Here is a 15,919-nt window from a genome sequence, read left to right on the forward strand (position 1 = left end):
GAGACCACTGGGAAGACCAAGACGTAGGTTGGTGGATAATATTCAAATGGATCTTAGAGAGAGGGTATGGATTGGATAGATCTGGCTCAGGATAGGGACCAGTGGAGGGCTCTTGTGAACACGGCAATGAACCTTTGGGTTCCATAAAATGATGGGAAATTCTTCAGTAGCTGCACAACTTGCAGCTTCTCAAAAAGGGCACAGCTCAGTGAGTGAGCGAGCGATTCCCGAACATACGCGTATCTGCGGACTTTTTAGTCTACATTACAGTCAGTTTCTAATAGTTACGCCAGATGTCACTAACCTGCAGAATATTTTCTTTTTTAGTGGTATAATTAGTAGATTATTGTATTGGTTTAAATACATAAAATGTTGTCACTCACTCACTCACTCATGGAGCTGGGTCCTTCTTGAAAAGCCGCTAGTTCTGCAGCTATTCAAGAGCTTCACAGCATTTTATGGGCCCGAAGGTTCACTACCGTGTTCACAAGAGCCCTCCACTGGTCCCTATCCTGAGCCAGATCTATCCAATCCATACCATCATATCCTATCTCTCTAAGATCCATTTTAATATTGTCCACCCATCTACGCCTTGGTCTTCCCCGTGGTCTCTTTACTGCCGGCTTACCCACCAATATCCTATACGCATTCCTCGTCTCCCCCATTCGTGCTACATGACCTGCCCACCTATCCTCCTTGACTTGATTATTCTAATTATACTTGGAGAAGAGTACAAGTTATGTACTTATGTTATGGGTTTCGAAAATTAAATCATGACCTCTCCTTTTTTCGATTACACGTTTTTAACCTTTTCCTACGTTTTCTGTTGTTAATGCAAAGAAGTTGGAGGTGGCCATTAAGAGTAGAGTCATCTGACTTGTGACACCGTGTAGTTCGGAGACGGTCGCTGTTTCACACGAAAATAACGCCTCCATCTTCTGGTCGAGGACTAAGCAAAGTAAGAAACCAGCATAATCAGGATGCAAACTGAGCGAGTTAAAGAGACCGGGGTAGGGGTTGCCATCAAGATGACGCTTTGCCCAGGGGCTAGCAGTGGCTCACGGCGACCCGGACAGCAATGACGCTGCTAGTCGCTTAACCACAGCAGGCAGACAACTGCGTTGTAGCTCGGGGCAGATTGCCGAGTGACCTTGTGGCTCTTCTCACCTCCGTCAAAAACGTTAAACAAACTCGGAAGATATGACGTCAAGACAAGTGCATAATTGCGAATACATAAACTGCATTGCTGTAGGAAACTTCTGGGCCGGTGTGACAGCGCAGGCGCAACAAGCTACCGTCTCGGACGGCACACTTAATACACGCGCGCACGCCAGCAGGCGTGATTGCAAGTAACGGGTTGGTAAAAAAAAAAAAAATTCACCACGACAACTTGACGGATATCAAGTTTTCAGCCCTCCCAGGAACACGAACAAATAATTTTCGGTACGACTTCTACGTGTGGTGAGGCATATTTGCTCAAAGAAAGAACTGTGACGCCAGAGAAACGGCCACTGCTAGCTAACGGCAGTGTAATACGCAAAAATCGAGTCACCGTTGGAAGTGGAGTTTTCTGTACGGTCCGTGCTGAGTCTATATAACAAGAACCAGAGGGGCGAATAGTTCCATTCCCTTGTGGAGGCGGGGTCGAATACCTCCACCGTGACCCTGAGAGTCGTAGGAGGCGATGAAGAGGTAACAGGCCGTGGAGGCCCACAGGGTTGTGAGACGTCGATGCTCCCACATTTTCTAGACAATGGCACACAGATGGCTTTTCTTCTTCTTCTTCTTCTTCTTCTTCGCACTACAGGACTCCTTGGCCTAGGCCTACCTACTTCTCCGTTCACTTCGGTTTTTCTAGATCTTACATGTTCGGTAGGACTCCTTGGGCGGGTGATCAGCTCGTCGCAAGGCCTCTACCTGTACGCAAACACAGAAAAACAAACACTGAACATCCATGCTCTGAGTGGGATTCGAACCCACGATCCCGGTTTCCAAGCGAGCGAAGACAGTACATGCCCTAGACCGCTCGGCTACCTTGACCGGCCAGATGGCCCTTTACCCCCAGCTAAATTCCTGGTACTCATTTCTGTTAGAGGCTGAGTTGACCCCAGGGCCATACTGCGGCTGGAAGGATTAGGTCAATTGAAAAAATCCAATGACCTCATTGGGACTTGAACCCGCGACCTTCCGGCTTGTAGCATAGTGCCTCAACCAACTACGCTACCGCGTGCCCGGGGTGAAGGCGGCAGCGAGAAAATCTGAGTACTGACTTCGGCTTAAGAAGTTTAAGAGTATTCGTATGCATTTGTAGTCAGGAAAGAAAAATGAATTTATTTAAAGCTAGCATTAACTTCTGGTGCATTTCCTACATTCTTTTCAATTTGGACTTTCATTTTTAAGATGCAACAGGGAGAAGGCGCCTAGCTCCACCCTGCAGGCTCCAAGAATGTAAATAGAGCGCACATAGCGATCATCTGAAGTTTATTTTCACAGCACAGCCACGGTCCCACCTGACGGGTCGCTCTGCCAACATTGTGCTACGGCTCTGACGTCAAGTTGAGCCGATCCGGGGGGAAAGCATCACGAGATGCACTGAAATCCAAATAACTGCGAAACGGGCGCCTCGCTTTCCGAAATGTGACTTGCGGCACGGTGAACACTGTTCTGGCGGAGTACGCAGGCATTCTGAATGCCTAAACGAAAAGGAAAACTTGTCCTTGGTAAAGGTAAAGTTGTCCCTATGCTTAACTAATTAAACACTACGCATGAAGGCGTATGGGGGAGTGGAACGACGACCAAATCTTTTTCCAAGGGGGGTGGAGGTAAGTAAAAAGTAAAGGTATCCCCGTAACAGGCTGTGGAGGCCCATAGGGTTGTGAGACGTCGAGGCTCCAACATTTTCTAGACAATCGGCTCATAGATGGCGGTAATGTTGTCAGCTCTACGGGCCTGCCGATCTTTACCCCCAGGAATATTCCTGGTACTCATTTCTGCTGGAGGCTGAGTCGACCCCAGGGCCATAGTGCGGCTGGATGGATTAGGTAAACTGAAAAAAAAAATCCAATGACCTCATCGGGACTTGAACCCGCGACCTTCCGGCTTGCAGCATAGTGCCTCAACCAAGTACGCTACAGCGTGCCCCTCAGGATGGAAGGGTTACGACTGAAAAATGCAATGATATATTCGAGAATCGAACCTGCGACCTTCCGGCTTGTAGCACATTGCATCAACCAACTACGCAACCGCGTGCCCCAGCAATCAGTAGGTGCTGACCTATCTTAACGTCAACAATGGTTCAATGTAACGTAATGCGAAACGTGTTACGTGTTGCGTCATATGTTTGTTGTGGTCTTCCATGCAATCTGCTGGGGTCAACATTCGAACCGACATTATCACACGCCATGAATCTGTTTTGAAACGCGACTACGCATGTGTGGGGGCACGGCACAGCTGACATCCCCTTTACGCAGACAAGTCAAATTCAAACCGGCTTTGTCATCTCCTGCAAGCCACACAGAAAATGCACATTTAACTTCCAGAAAACAAACGAAGCAAACTCACAATGGTGATACGTAAGTTTTGAGGTTTTCACGGCGATGACTATGAAGAAAGTCGTCTTCTGGGTTTAGGCGCCCTGTATTCTTCGTTTTGGCTGACGTTTCGGAGGAACGTATCGCCTCCATCTTCAGAGCAGTTGAATGGCTTTGAATGCAGAGAGCAGCATCTACTGCTCTCTGCATTCAAAGCCATTCAACTGCTCTGAAGATGGAGGCGATACGTTCCTCCGAAACGTCAGCCAAAACGAAGAATACAGGGCGCCTAAACCCAGAAGACGACTTTCTTCACAATGGTGAGTTCGTGTATACACAGTTAATCACCGGTTTCACTTAAAGGTGCTTGGGTTCAATTGTGTGTGTGCGTGTGCTTATCGAAACACTTGTCGATAAGTTTAAATAACTGACTTCATGGATCTGAGCCCTTCTTGAGAAGCCGTCAGTTGTACAGTTATTCAAGAATTTCGCAGCACTTTATGGAACCCTAAGGTTCATTACCATATTCACAAGAGCCATCCATTGGTCCGTATCCTGAGCCAGATGAATCCGTCCAAGTCCGAAGCCCTGTCTTAACATTTCGCAAAAAAAAAAATTAAGGTTAGGAATTAGTAGACCCACGCCCAACCACCAAGTTGGAGGACCACCCATTGCCTTCTCCTCCATCCGCAACAAATGCCATGGTGACAAGGGACCCATTCTAGTTTTTATTGGTTCTCAGTAAACTCCTGTTGGAGCTACATAGGTGGAACAGTTGAAAAATGTAACAAACTTCATCAGACTTCTTAAGAAATACGGTCCATCAACACTGCAGGGCATAAAATACAGGTATCTCAAATTTCTATTAACTTTATCTTGAAATACTTTTTGGTGGGTCTACACTTCACTCGGGAATGCAAATGGATTTTCAGAACTAGATGTATGATACTTATGAATAACAAAGCAGTCTCGAACAATTCCTTCCCACGCTCGTGGCTGTTCGCAACGACAGTTGCACCTTCAAGCTCTGCAAACAGCTCCCTCAAAACGACGCCCTCTCGACCTACGTAGACGGTGTCTATCCGCGTCTAACCTCATTTCCAGCCCTGACTTTGACCGACGAGTTTGAGTTCGATTTCCGGCAGAGACAAGACAGTTTTCTCTTATCCACAACGTCCACACTATGGGCAAAGCGGCCACAGCGTGAAGCCACTACTTCTATTTAGTGCCGAAGTAACGTATACGTGGAACAATGCATCCGTTCGCCCAGTCTTCATGCTCTGATGCTTAATTAAGCACAGAGACAACTCCACCCTTACCATTTACTGTGATTTAGCCAATAACGCGCCGAAATTGTAAGGACTGGCACTACGGCTGGCTTTAACATAGCAGTCTTCGCTTTCTTGTGGAGGTTGACCTCCAGTTTTTTTAACTTCACTGGATGGAAGTGTGTAATCAGCGTCACACCCATAGCACTCTGTTCTGGGGATATAACACCTGGAGAGGTGGACCCCACGGCCAGTGCATTGGCAAGAGAAAGGGTTCGTTCTCGCTGGAAAATCGAACCCAGATTCTCCGGCTCCCAGTTTACAGCTCAGTCATTATAACGACTGACCTACCCCGTTCAAAACAACAGAGCAGTTACGTTTCATAAGGACACAACAAATGAACGAGTACTTGAAACTGGAAAACACAAAAGGTGACTTGTTTGTCAAGTCATGTCTTTATCTTCCCTTCCATCAGAGAGTTCAGCATGGAAAGTAGACACTGCAAAACATGTTAAGAAACTGACAAGTCGGTATTTGCATGTATGGGGGACTGAGGAATGGATAATCAGGGCTTCAAATCTTGAAATCGAATCCAAAATTTACTTCCAAGCAAATGAATTAACATTATATTGCAGCAGCCTCTTCAACTTCTTATTTAGTGTTGATTAGTTAGTCTCAAGTGCAACATTATGTCCTATAAAATTAATTATTTTTTTTATTACTAGTGGGGTGGGACTAAGTCCCTTGTACTGCGGCCACTTCTGGCCTATTGTATCAGCCCCAGATAGGTGAGGGCGATTGCGGAGCAATTGGTGAAATGAAGATTGGCAGGGGAAACCGAAGTACTCGGAGAAAACCTGCCCCAGCGCAACTTTGTCCACCACAAATCCCACTTGACCAGAACCGGGATCGAACCCGGGCCGCCGTAAAATTAACTTCAAACGTAACGGTCTACCAGACTACATAGCGTCATATATCAGTAGCCAGTAGACATCATAATCACTGCCGTAAGATTAAAGAATCCCCATTAATTCAATTGTTGTTGACTAGTTACAGCCTCACATGCAACACCATGTTCTATAAATTAATTAACTTTAAAAGTTTAAAACTGATGGACATAGTAACGGACTTTTAACCTGTTAAAAAGTTAATAAATTTATAGAACATGGTGTTGCACCAAATGAATTAATCGGGATTGTGTAGTCTGGTAGATCGTTATGGACGTTTCAGAGGAATGTACAGTCTCAGTGTTCGTGCCAGAAGAGTCTACCCTGAAGACTGAGGCAGGAAGTTCATTTTAAAAGTCGCTAACGACCTGCCAGACTACGTGGTGTCATACAGAAGTAGAAAGTAATATTTACATGAATTATTTCCACAGATTTCATTAAGTATAAAGACAGGGGGATATTCCTAAACGGGTGAACTTCTTCTGTGCGTTATTGTCACATTTTGGAGGAATTAATAATACCTCGCCTTAACTCCAGATGTTATAAAAATCGATCGACTACCCCAAAATATTAAGAACACAGCGTGCACAAATGTAAGCTTTATTTATTCGTGGTTTATGTGAATAGATATTTCGGTATCTCAAACCATAAAGCATCGAGTGATACGATAAACTATTTGAATGCACTAGAAAGGAGTTGGATGCAAGACTTTGTGGCTTAATCAACATACTATGTCAGCATTTGCCTGGAGGCGCTGAAGAAGAGCCCTAGATTTGAATCGAGCACTTCCAAATACAAGCCTAGAGGATTACCGCTATACCAACCTATTCAGTTTATTGCGGGAAGCCTTAGATTGTGGTTATGACAACAGTGTAGTCCACTAGGTAGCTTCTAATGTTTCGGGGGGGTGGTGGAGGGCTGTCCTCAATCTTCGGGGTAGAAATGTTCTGTAAGAACTGTCTGGGCACCAAAACTATAGTCCGTAAATTCCGGAAAGATTAAAAGCACCAAGTCAGTAAAATAAAACGTAACAGGGCCTGAGACTATTAACTACGACGTAAACATACACTTCCAGAAAACGTAACTGGGCAGCGCCCCTTCTGATCAATATTCTGACACTGCAACTGACTAAACACATTATGTTACACTACTAGAAGAACTATGCATGCAAAATAAATGTCGAGATGTCTTACCAAAATCAATGAATTGTTTGATGGAAAGCGGAGACGGATTAAATTGGGAGTAAAAGTCTACCATTTTGGTAATGTTCGCAGAAACCTTCGGCGTTAGCCTCATCGTAATGTGCCTTTTCGCAGAATGAAATATCACATGCAACAACACAACAACTACACAGAACCTCGCCTCCTCGCGTATAAACACAAGAATGACTTTCCTTTGCATAAGCACCTTAAATCTAAACTCCCGGACGCCATTTATCACGGATTACATATATATGTTTGAGCATCTAAAAAATACTGGTTAGTTACGCAACGCTGCCATCTATCCCTGAGATAGAAACATAACATCGCTCACAGCACTACTCAGTCGGTAAAGTGCGTAACTACATTAACAACATGCAAATATCCACCCATCCCTTAAACCACAAAACAGAAATTAACAATTTCACAACCCTTGTTTTGCACAAGAACTTACTTCATTTTAGGATGAAAATGGGTGTATGTGAAATAGTTTAATCATTATGTTATGTGATTTATGATGATGTTCCATAGATTGGGCAGGAGGCCAATTAGACTGGAAAAGTTGTATGTGTATGTGACTTGTTTGAGAGTTACAATTTGTAACTGTGATGAGTGTTAAATAAAATTATTATTATTATTATTATCATCATCATCATCTCTTGTCACAGGTTTTTTTTATTTCCTGGGATTACTTTTCTTGAACCAGTGATGCACCTCACCACTCAGGCTTCAAGCTTCGCACTGTAGCACTTTCCGTAGTATGTGTGATGTTCCCAAGATAGCTGTTTTTTGCAGTGGATCTATGAAGTGCTTACCAGGAATTAATTCCAAATATTTTCTCAACCCTCTCGTGACTGTACCCGTGGCTCCAATAATTACTGATATCACAAAACATTTCATGTTCCACATTCGCTGAATTTCAATGCTTAAATTCTTATATTTTATATTATTATTATTATTATTTTTAACACTTCACTCATATCCACGTGGAGGCAATTTCTCAGCAACACAGAATTCCTTTAAAAAGGGAAAAAGGTTAAAATTCCCCTGTGTTTAACTAATTAAGCATTATGCAATGAAGGCATATGGGGAAGTGGATCTATAGACTCACATTTTCTTGACCTTGGCACTAGTTGGAGGTGAGTGGTCAGCTTCACGCCCCGGCTGCTTTACCCCCTGGGGAAAGAGCCCCTGGTACCCTTGGGATAGGAGGTTGGGTTGACCCCAGAGCCGGTCTGGGCAACATAAAGTAGAGAAAATTCTTAACCCTATCAGGACTTGAACTCTGACCCCATGGTCGTCCAGCCTGTAGCCAGTCACTATACTGACTGAGCTTGAGCTTCCTCTAAATCCCCCCACTAAAATGTACTTGAAACCATACAGTGGATAGAAAAAATTGGTATTTATAAACGTTTAGTCTACCAGATGCTGGAAAATCTTGAATAAAAAGTATTTTGATCAAATGTATCTGCATTCAACCTCAAAACCACTGCTTGTATTTGAAAACCACAAAAATTACATCTCTTCAGTTATTTCAATGCATAAGTGATGCATAACAAGCAGTAGTATTGCATTCTCTGGATCTTATTCACATATTTACAACTTTCAAAAAGGGAAAAAATTATGCACAACAACCATGCACAATATGTAATAGATGCACATATGTGACAAATGCAGACAGACATTACAATAAACTAAAGGATATTAATTCTCAAAGCCAGAATGAAAGTTCTATGCTTAAACTATTCCCAAGTAATCTGAGGATCTCATATAACTGTAAAATAACCAAAGAAAAAACATTTGTTCAAACAAACTGTATTACAACATTCAAAATAATACTAAGTATAGACTGCACTTTCTAAATTAAACCCCAAAACATTGGTAATTAATATGGACCCAAATTGAATATCTAAGCAAACAGCACAGCCATATTCTTCATTGCCACATGCACAACAAAACTGTCACCAAAATGGCTCAAAAACTGAATGTCATCAATCTTACAGTCATATCAACAACAGAAACACAAGATGTATATACACTTTAATTCATGAAATTACATAAATATTTTACTGTCATTATGAACAACTTCATTATTTTAATTTGGAAGTAATACTATTCTAATGTGGTGAGGTCTGTGAATAAAGTCTTGTACAAAATCACAGACAAAATTTTACATGCTGTTGAAACTATCAAAGTGGTTTAGTAATCTTGAAAAAACTCAGGTATACCCAGGTGTCTTCTGCAGCACCCTCCTGAAAAATTCAATAAAGAAAAATACAGTAGATGGCTTTCATTTCTCATGTAAATCACTGCCATATCTGTTAAACTCAGGAAGTTAGTTACTTAAAATTTGCTTTGAGATTAATTTTATGCTATGGCTAGCCTCAGCAACTTCTAGTACCTTCTGGCAGAAGGAGAAAGTTTACACCTTAGAGCAGTGGTTCCAAAACTCTTAATAATTACAAAATAATTATTTTGTGTAGAGTTTACAGTCACTTCCAAAACTTCATGACATAAAGCTTCGAATGGGTGTTACTACTCAATTGAAGACTATATGAATGATAAATTCTTCAGTACTGGATAATGATACATGCTAGATGTAAACAATCATTACATATTTTGTTAGTTTATTGGTTAACAATTTATTGTATTTTTGTTAATTTTATAATTTATATCATGTGACATGTCCTACATCAATGTAATCTGATCTATAGGCTGAATAAACATGAATGATTGAATGAATACCCTATACTAATATTTACAGTTTCTATTTAATAACATCAGAAACTTTGCACTTCAATCATTGTAATTAAAATAAACAAATAAATAAGTAAATAAATGTGTTATATGAAATTAACTGAATGTGTATATATATATATATAAATGGATAATTATTTCGTTTTCTTAAAAAATGGCTCAGACATAACTTGATGAAGGTGTTGATCTGAACAATAAATGTATGTACATATGCTGTTCTAAATTTTGTTTTCATCTATCACTCAAAGTTTGACCATAGGCCTTCGGATCATCCTGTACACACATTTTTCAAGTTCATAGCTAAGTCGAAAAAAAAATTACATATCACAAAATCTTTGCCTTTCGGGCCAGGCACCGGAGGGATTCGAACCCTCGATCTCCTGTTTACTAGACAGGCGCTTTAACCAACTAAGCCACGGCGCCGATACGCTATTGGCGATCTAAGCCTGCTATACTATATTCGAAAGACACTGTTTTGCATCATTCTGCTAATTATAACTTACATACAAACCTCGAGAAGCTGACTATAAGAATTTAAATATTATGCAGTGTAAACTCTGACGGTAGCAATTTATGATGAATCTCCAGTCTCAGCGTAGAGTGAACATGTTCACATGTGGGGGCGACTTAAGAGCATATTGGAGAGAATCGTTAGCAACTTTGGAAAGTTAATACAGTTAATGTACGGTTTCCATAATTCATTAATGTATGTATAACTTTTCAGTCACACATTCGTTGATGTAGAATGGCCTGGTTAAGCGTATATGTAAAGATAAAGCTCCAAAAATGCGAGCGTGCAGACAAAACAGATAAAGCCCGGTTTTCTTCCACTTACAGAAACAGTCTCATAAGTCTCGTGTTTTTAAGATTATATTTTTCTTTAAGTAATTTAAGTTTATAAAATTACAGTGTAGTGATATTTAGCTGATGGGTTATAGTGATGTGCGTATAGGCAGATAGTCACAAGATCGATATTTATACGTATATTTACGCATTTTAAGCATGGTACATGCAGTCATAATCATTATCATCATTCTGAGGAGAACTTGTTACTTAGGTAGACATTATAACTCTATAAATACCGTACGTCAAGTATAGCAGCTAATAACCTAAAAGATTTACTTTCCTTTCCGCTTGAGGTGTGTTACCCATTGGATAGGAGGCTGCCTTAGCCCCAGAGCCGGTATCAGAGGATGGAGAAATCTCCTGTCCTTGCCAGGGAAAAAATCATAATTTCTTGGTTCTTCCCCATAGAGGTCAGCCTCTGTACCAGCTGAGTTATCTGGGCTCTTGTGGTTAAGTAACTAGGAAATATATTATCATTTAATGTACATGCCATTCAAGGAACATTAGCGTTTTGTAAAATAATTAGTTAATGTATCACGTTTGATTGGGGCATATTTTTTGTTTTGCTGTACAGAAGTGGGGCATGCAGTAGCATAGTTGGTTAAGGCACTATGCTACAAGCTAGAAAGCAGTGGGTTTGATTCCTGATATGTGTATTAGATTTTTCAATTGATCTAGTCCTTCCAGCCACACTGTGGCCCTGGAGTCAACTCAGTTTCTAACAGAAATGAGTACCAGGAATGTTCCTGGGGCTAAAGGGCGGCCCGCATGTAAGGCTGACAACCTGACCACCATTGTCTAGAGAATGTGGAAGCCTTGATGTCTTACAACCCTATGGGCCTGTGGGTGGCTCCCACAGACCTCCATGGCCTATTACAGGGATAACTTTACCTTTTACCCGATTATTAGCAGTCATATTATCAATTTCTAGAATCCATTTTCATCCTTATTCTGTGGGAGTGGTCCATGTCCTTCCTCGATGCACTTCTCATCATGAACTCTGTAATTAGACATCAGCCTATATGTGACCCTCAAATTCTGAACCATGCCACCTAAATATCTGGCAGTGCTTTTCTTTGCCCTTCTCCTTACATATATTTCTTGACCTCGGGGTGGGGGTGGGGGGGCTTTTACTTTGAGTTGTATGAGATCAGTAAGATTGAATACCTAGGTACTGCAATGTTAGGTCTGCCCACTATACCAGCCCCTGATGACAGAAAAATACAGAGCATTCCTGGAATGATAATTCTTAAGAAAACTGAAGTGCTGAGTGAAGAAATGTGTCCTTTTGACACTTTGTCCACCACACAACCAACATGGATGGTCGTGGGGTTGAACCCAGACCTCTGTCTTGAGAAATCCATGACTATTTTTTTTTTGCTAGTGGGGTGGGACTAAGCCTCTTGTACTGTGGCCACTTCTGGCCTACTGTACCAGCCCCAGATGATAGGTGAGGGTGATTGTGGAGCAATTGGTGGAATGAAGATTGGCAGGGGAAACCGAAGTACTCAGAGAAAACCTGCCCCACCGCCACTTTGTCCACCATAAATCCCACTTGACCAGACCTTGGATCGAACCCAGGCTGCCATGGTGGGAAGCCAGCTACTAACCGCTTGAGCTATGGTGTGGCCAATCCATGACTAAGTACCTGAGCTATGGCATGGCCTCCACTGACATCTAACTTCACATGAACTGCCATGAGCTACCAAATTCCATATTATCATTTTGTCCTCAGAGCTACTTACGAAAACTGGTTCTGCCGTGGTTTAAAGAAACTTAATATGGTGGATACAGTTGAAAACAATAGCCCTAGTTATGGCTGTGACATATTTGACATGTTCTATATCCTATGGTTTGTAACCAGTTTTATTGGATCATCTGGAACTTGAAATAAATTACAATTACAATTACACCATCACCAGGAACCCTTAGACTGCACACTTGTATAATGATTGCTAGAAATCCCAGCAATGCTGTCATTTACTGTCACTTTATTCTGCAAGTTGGTACATGTTAACGGTAACAATATTTCATTACAGGAAAAGTTCTGATTATTGCCAGTAAGCGCAAGGGTTAGCTGTCTCACAGGATTCCAGCTATGGATCTTCTGACAGGCTCACACAGTCAAAGTATAGTCTCTGATCCTCTGTCCTGGGTGTTGTATAGAAATGACACACACACACAAATAAAACTCAAATTGTACAAAATGAAAAAATCGGATGTTCTGTTTTGGATACAACTGGTAACAATTGTGATATTATTAAAATGGCAGTATGATTAATCTCAATTATGTATTTTATAGGGACAAATCTGATCATAAATTATACGATTGAAACCTTTCTTATAGGGGAAAATTAATAATATGATAAATGTATATGGTTATTTAAATGAAGTAACCCTGATGGGAAAACAAGATGGTGACAATGTTAAAATTTGCAGTTTATATCTGTGCAGAATTTTAGTAATCTGATTTCAGAAGTATCATGCCCAAATGTAATTAACTTTATACATTAAGATATCTAATATATGTTCACATTTCTGCTGTATAAACATATTCGAGAAATAATATATGTGTACATGTCAATTGTCGAAGAGAGATCAATAAATACTAAAGAAACTTGAGGAATTTTAAAGATGAATACACTGGAAGATATATTAATATATAATAATTAGATATTAAGGACATGTTTTAAGACTGAATGAAGATAAAATCCCGGGAAAGGTTTTGAAAATAAAATTAAAAGAAAATTCTCATGAGAAAGACCAAGATCAAGATGGGAACAATGGGTGAGGAAAGATGTCACACAAAAGGAATGAAGAACATGGTAAAAACTTTGATGTGGAGAAGTTTGGGAAGACAGAAATAGATGGAGATGCTTTGTTGCTAGGTGACCCACTTAAAATTTGAAATAACAAAGGAAGAAGAAAATTTTCACACAGTTACACATACTACAGGATTGCAGAGAGAATAAATAATAGAGATTTTAAAGATAAATTAAGCATTATGAATATATTAAGTATGCAGTTAATTATTTAACCAGTGGCACATATCCCTTCTTGTGTGGCTGTGTACTTGTGTGTTGTGTTATACATTCTTATAAAATTTTAATAGAGCATAAGTAAACAAATTGGTCACACTTGATGGTACTGTTGTTCACTTAGTCTCATAAAATCTTACATAAAATTCAGCATATGTTTCTGATACATAAATGTAAACTAATTTATATTGCAGCAGCCTTTGTGCTAAAATCAGTGAAGTCTCCTTGGACAGACAGCAGTTTTAAGATGGAATCCATTCGTTGTGTCTCAGGGCCCTCTCTCTCCTTGTCTGTACCATTCTACATATATTTGACTCTTCTATCCTGAAGATGGAAGTAACAGTTTCTTCTGACATATTGGTAACAATAATCCAGACTACATCACACACAATCTCAGAAGACTGTAGTCTTTTTTTTATGTATTTATTATGGAATATTCTCCCCTCGTTGGTGTCTCCACCTTATCGTGGTGAGGGTGTTTGAGTATGCCAAGGACCCTGAGAGCTATACCAGCGGTAGCGTAGCTACTGGCAGGGCCTCCCTTGCTGGACAGGTCAAAGGGTAGGCATCAGACGAAGAGAGACACCGAAAACTGATGCCGGAAGCAGCGTCATCAGCGGCGACTTGAAGCACAGAGAAAATGATGCTCGAGATGGTTAAAGTTCGTATAGCAACAGGCGTGACCAGAGTGGTTTGAACGGCTGTTGTACTGCGATGTGGAAAGCAAATGGAAAAACTACCACATTATCACTTTTCCTGGATAGTCTCTTTCCAAAAACAGAAGATCGCATTAAGTGGAGAAACTGTTTTGGAAGAGGCTGTGGACCTGTCATCTGACAGATTACTGATGAATGAATGAATTCTCAAAGTAGGGTGGCAACAAGCATAATATTCTCCTGTGTGCTAAATTAAAATACTCTCACCAACTGTCAGCTGCTTGAATCCGTTCTGTCCATAATACTATCTGTAACAGATTCTCCAAGAAAATGCTGTTACACAAAATGATGATGAAGATGTAATTGAAGATAACTTAGTAAATAAGTTTAGCCTTTTGGCATTTAATAATTACAGTAAAGGTAAAATTTCCTCTACTTAAGTACCATGCCATGTGATGTAGAGGGTGGAGATATAGCTCCATGCCTTCTTAACCTCAGCGCAGCACTATATGCAGGTAAGTGGCCAACTTCACACCCTAAGGAAAGAACTCCTGGTACCAAATGGATTGCAGCTGGCCTGGACACTATGGAGAAGACAGAATTCCTCACCCTGCCAAGAATCGAACTTTGATTCCCTGGTTATCCAGCCTGTAGTGTAGTCATTATACTCACTAAGGTATCCTTGATCCCACTTTCCATATTCATCTATTACTAAAACAAAAACTTGATTTTTGTGATGCAGTTGGTCACTATTACATATTCATGCCTTCATTCCAAAAGATTATTTCGGTTTTATGATGCAATTTACTCTGTATCAGTTGATGCTATCCTTCTAAATTTTCATACTGTTGTACCAAAATAAAAACTACTTATGAAATTAATATATTGGAAACTGTATTTTCTAACTGAGCTAACATCAACAATGCCCCATCATCATAATCTCTATATAATCCTGGGTATATGCTTGGAATCATAATATATTTTCAGAGTTGACAGATGAATGTCCACGAGTCCAGCCTCAAAAATCATATCTGACTAGTAAGTCAAGCTGTACAGCCTTAGTAACAGTATTTATAAATGAAATAATTGTATAGAGTTCTGAAATGTAGCCATATTTTTTATTTTGGTTAGTTAACCAGTGGTTTCTATATGTACCACCTGCTTTAACATTAAACAATTCTCCATTTTGCCCATAGAGTGTATTTATGTGTGTCATATTGCTCTCACAAAGTAAAAAAAAAAAAGTAAAGCTATCCTTGTATCCCTGTACCAGGCTGTGAAGGCCTATAGGGTTGTGAGATGTTGAGGGTCCAACATTATCTAGACAATTGGCTCAAAGATGGTGGTGTAATAAATAGCAATTATTTCCCTGAACAGAATTAGCCAATTGGTCTTTGTGTTGGAATTGCAATGCATTTTCTTTGCAGAAGAGACTGAACTTGTAAATGTCATTTATGAATTACAAAGGGTTATGGAGCTGATAGATTATAATGTACAACTTTCCCTTTTTAAACTTCATTCTCCACCGAAGAGAAGCTTGTACAGATTAAATGAAAATTATGTATGTAATTTAACCTCCCACAATTGAGGTCCTCACAGCAGTGACAACAAAGATTACAGCCCGCTGGGATGTACTGGATTTACGGAAGGTAAATCAATTCAATTCAATGTGACACAG

At 40.5% G+C, this 15,919-nt stretch overlaps 1 protein-coding gene, 1 long non-coding RNA gene and 1 other non-coding gene across 4 annotated transcripts in view; 1 reads left to right on the forward strand and 2 right to left on the reverse strand.

The window, feature by feature from the left end:
• LOC111874174 (pyruvate dehydrogenase (acetyl-transferring) kinase, mitochondrial) overlaps nt 1-7,170 on the reverse strand; it is a 40,463-nt gene extending 33,293 nt beyond the window's left edge. For both annotated transcript variants that reach the window (XM_023869459.2, XM_023869450.2), the window contains exon 1: nt 6,939-7,170. In XM_023869459.2, the coding sequence (XP_023725227.1) occupies nt 6,939-7,146 (208 nt within the window). In that variant the 5' untranslated portion in view covers nt 7,147-7,170. The remainder of the gene's footprint in view (nt 1-6,938) is intronic.
• Nucleotides 7,171-10,050: 2,880 nt separating this feature from the next.
• Nucleotides 10,051-10,124, reverse strand: Trnat-agu. The gene has a single exon. It is a non-coding gene; the product is annotated as a tRNA-Thr (tRNA).
• Nucleotides 10,125-10,220: 96 nt separating this feature from the next.
• On the forward strand, nt 10,221-13,169 carry LOC111874535. Its single transcript, XR_002844574.2, has 2 exons — nt 10,221-10,407; nt 12,587-13,169. It is a non-coding gene; the product is annotated as an uncharacterized LOC111874535 (long non-coding RNA).
• Nucleotides 13,170-15,919: the final 2,750 nt, after the last annotated feature.

Source organism: Cryptotermes secundus, unplaced genomic scaffold (assembly GCF_002891405.2).
Source record: "Cryptotermes secundus unplaced genomic scaffold, Csec_1.0 scaffold47, whole genome shotgun sequence".
NCBI classification, from domain to species: Eukaryota; Metazoa; Arthropoda; class Insecta; order Blattodea; family Kalotermitidae; genus Cryptotermes; species Cryptotermes secundus.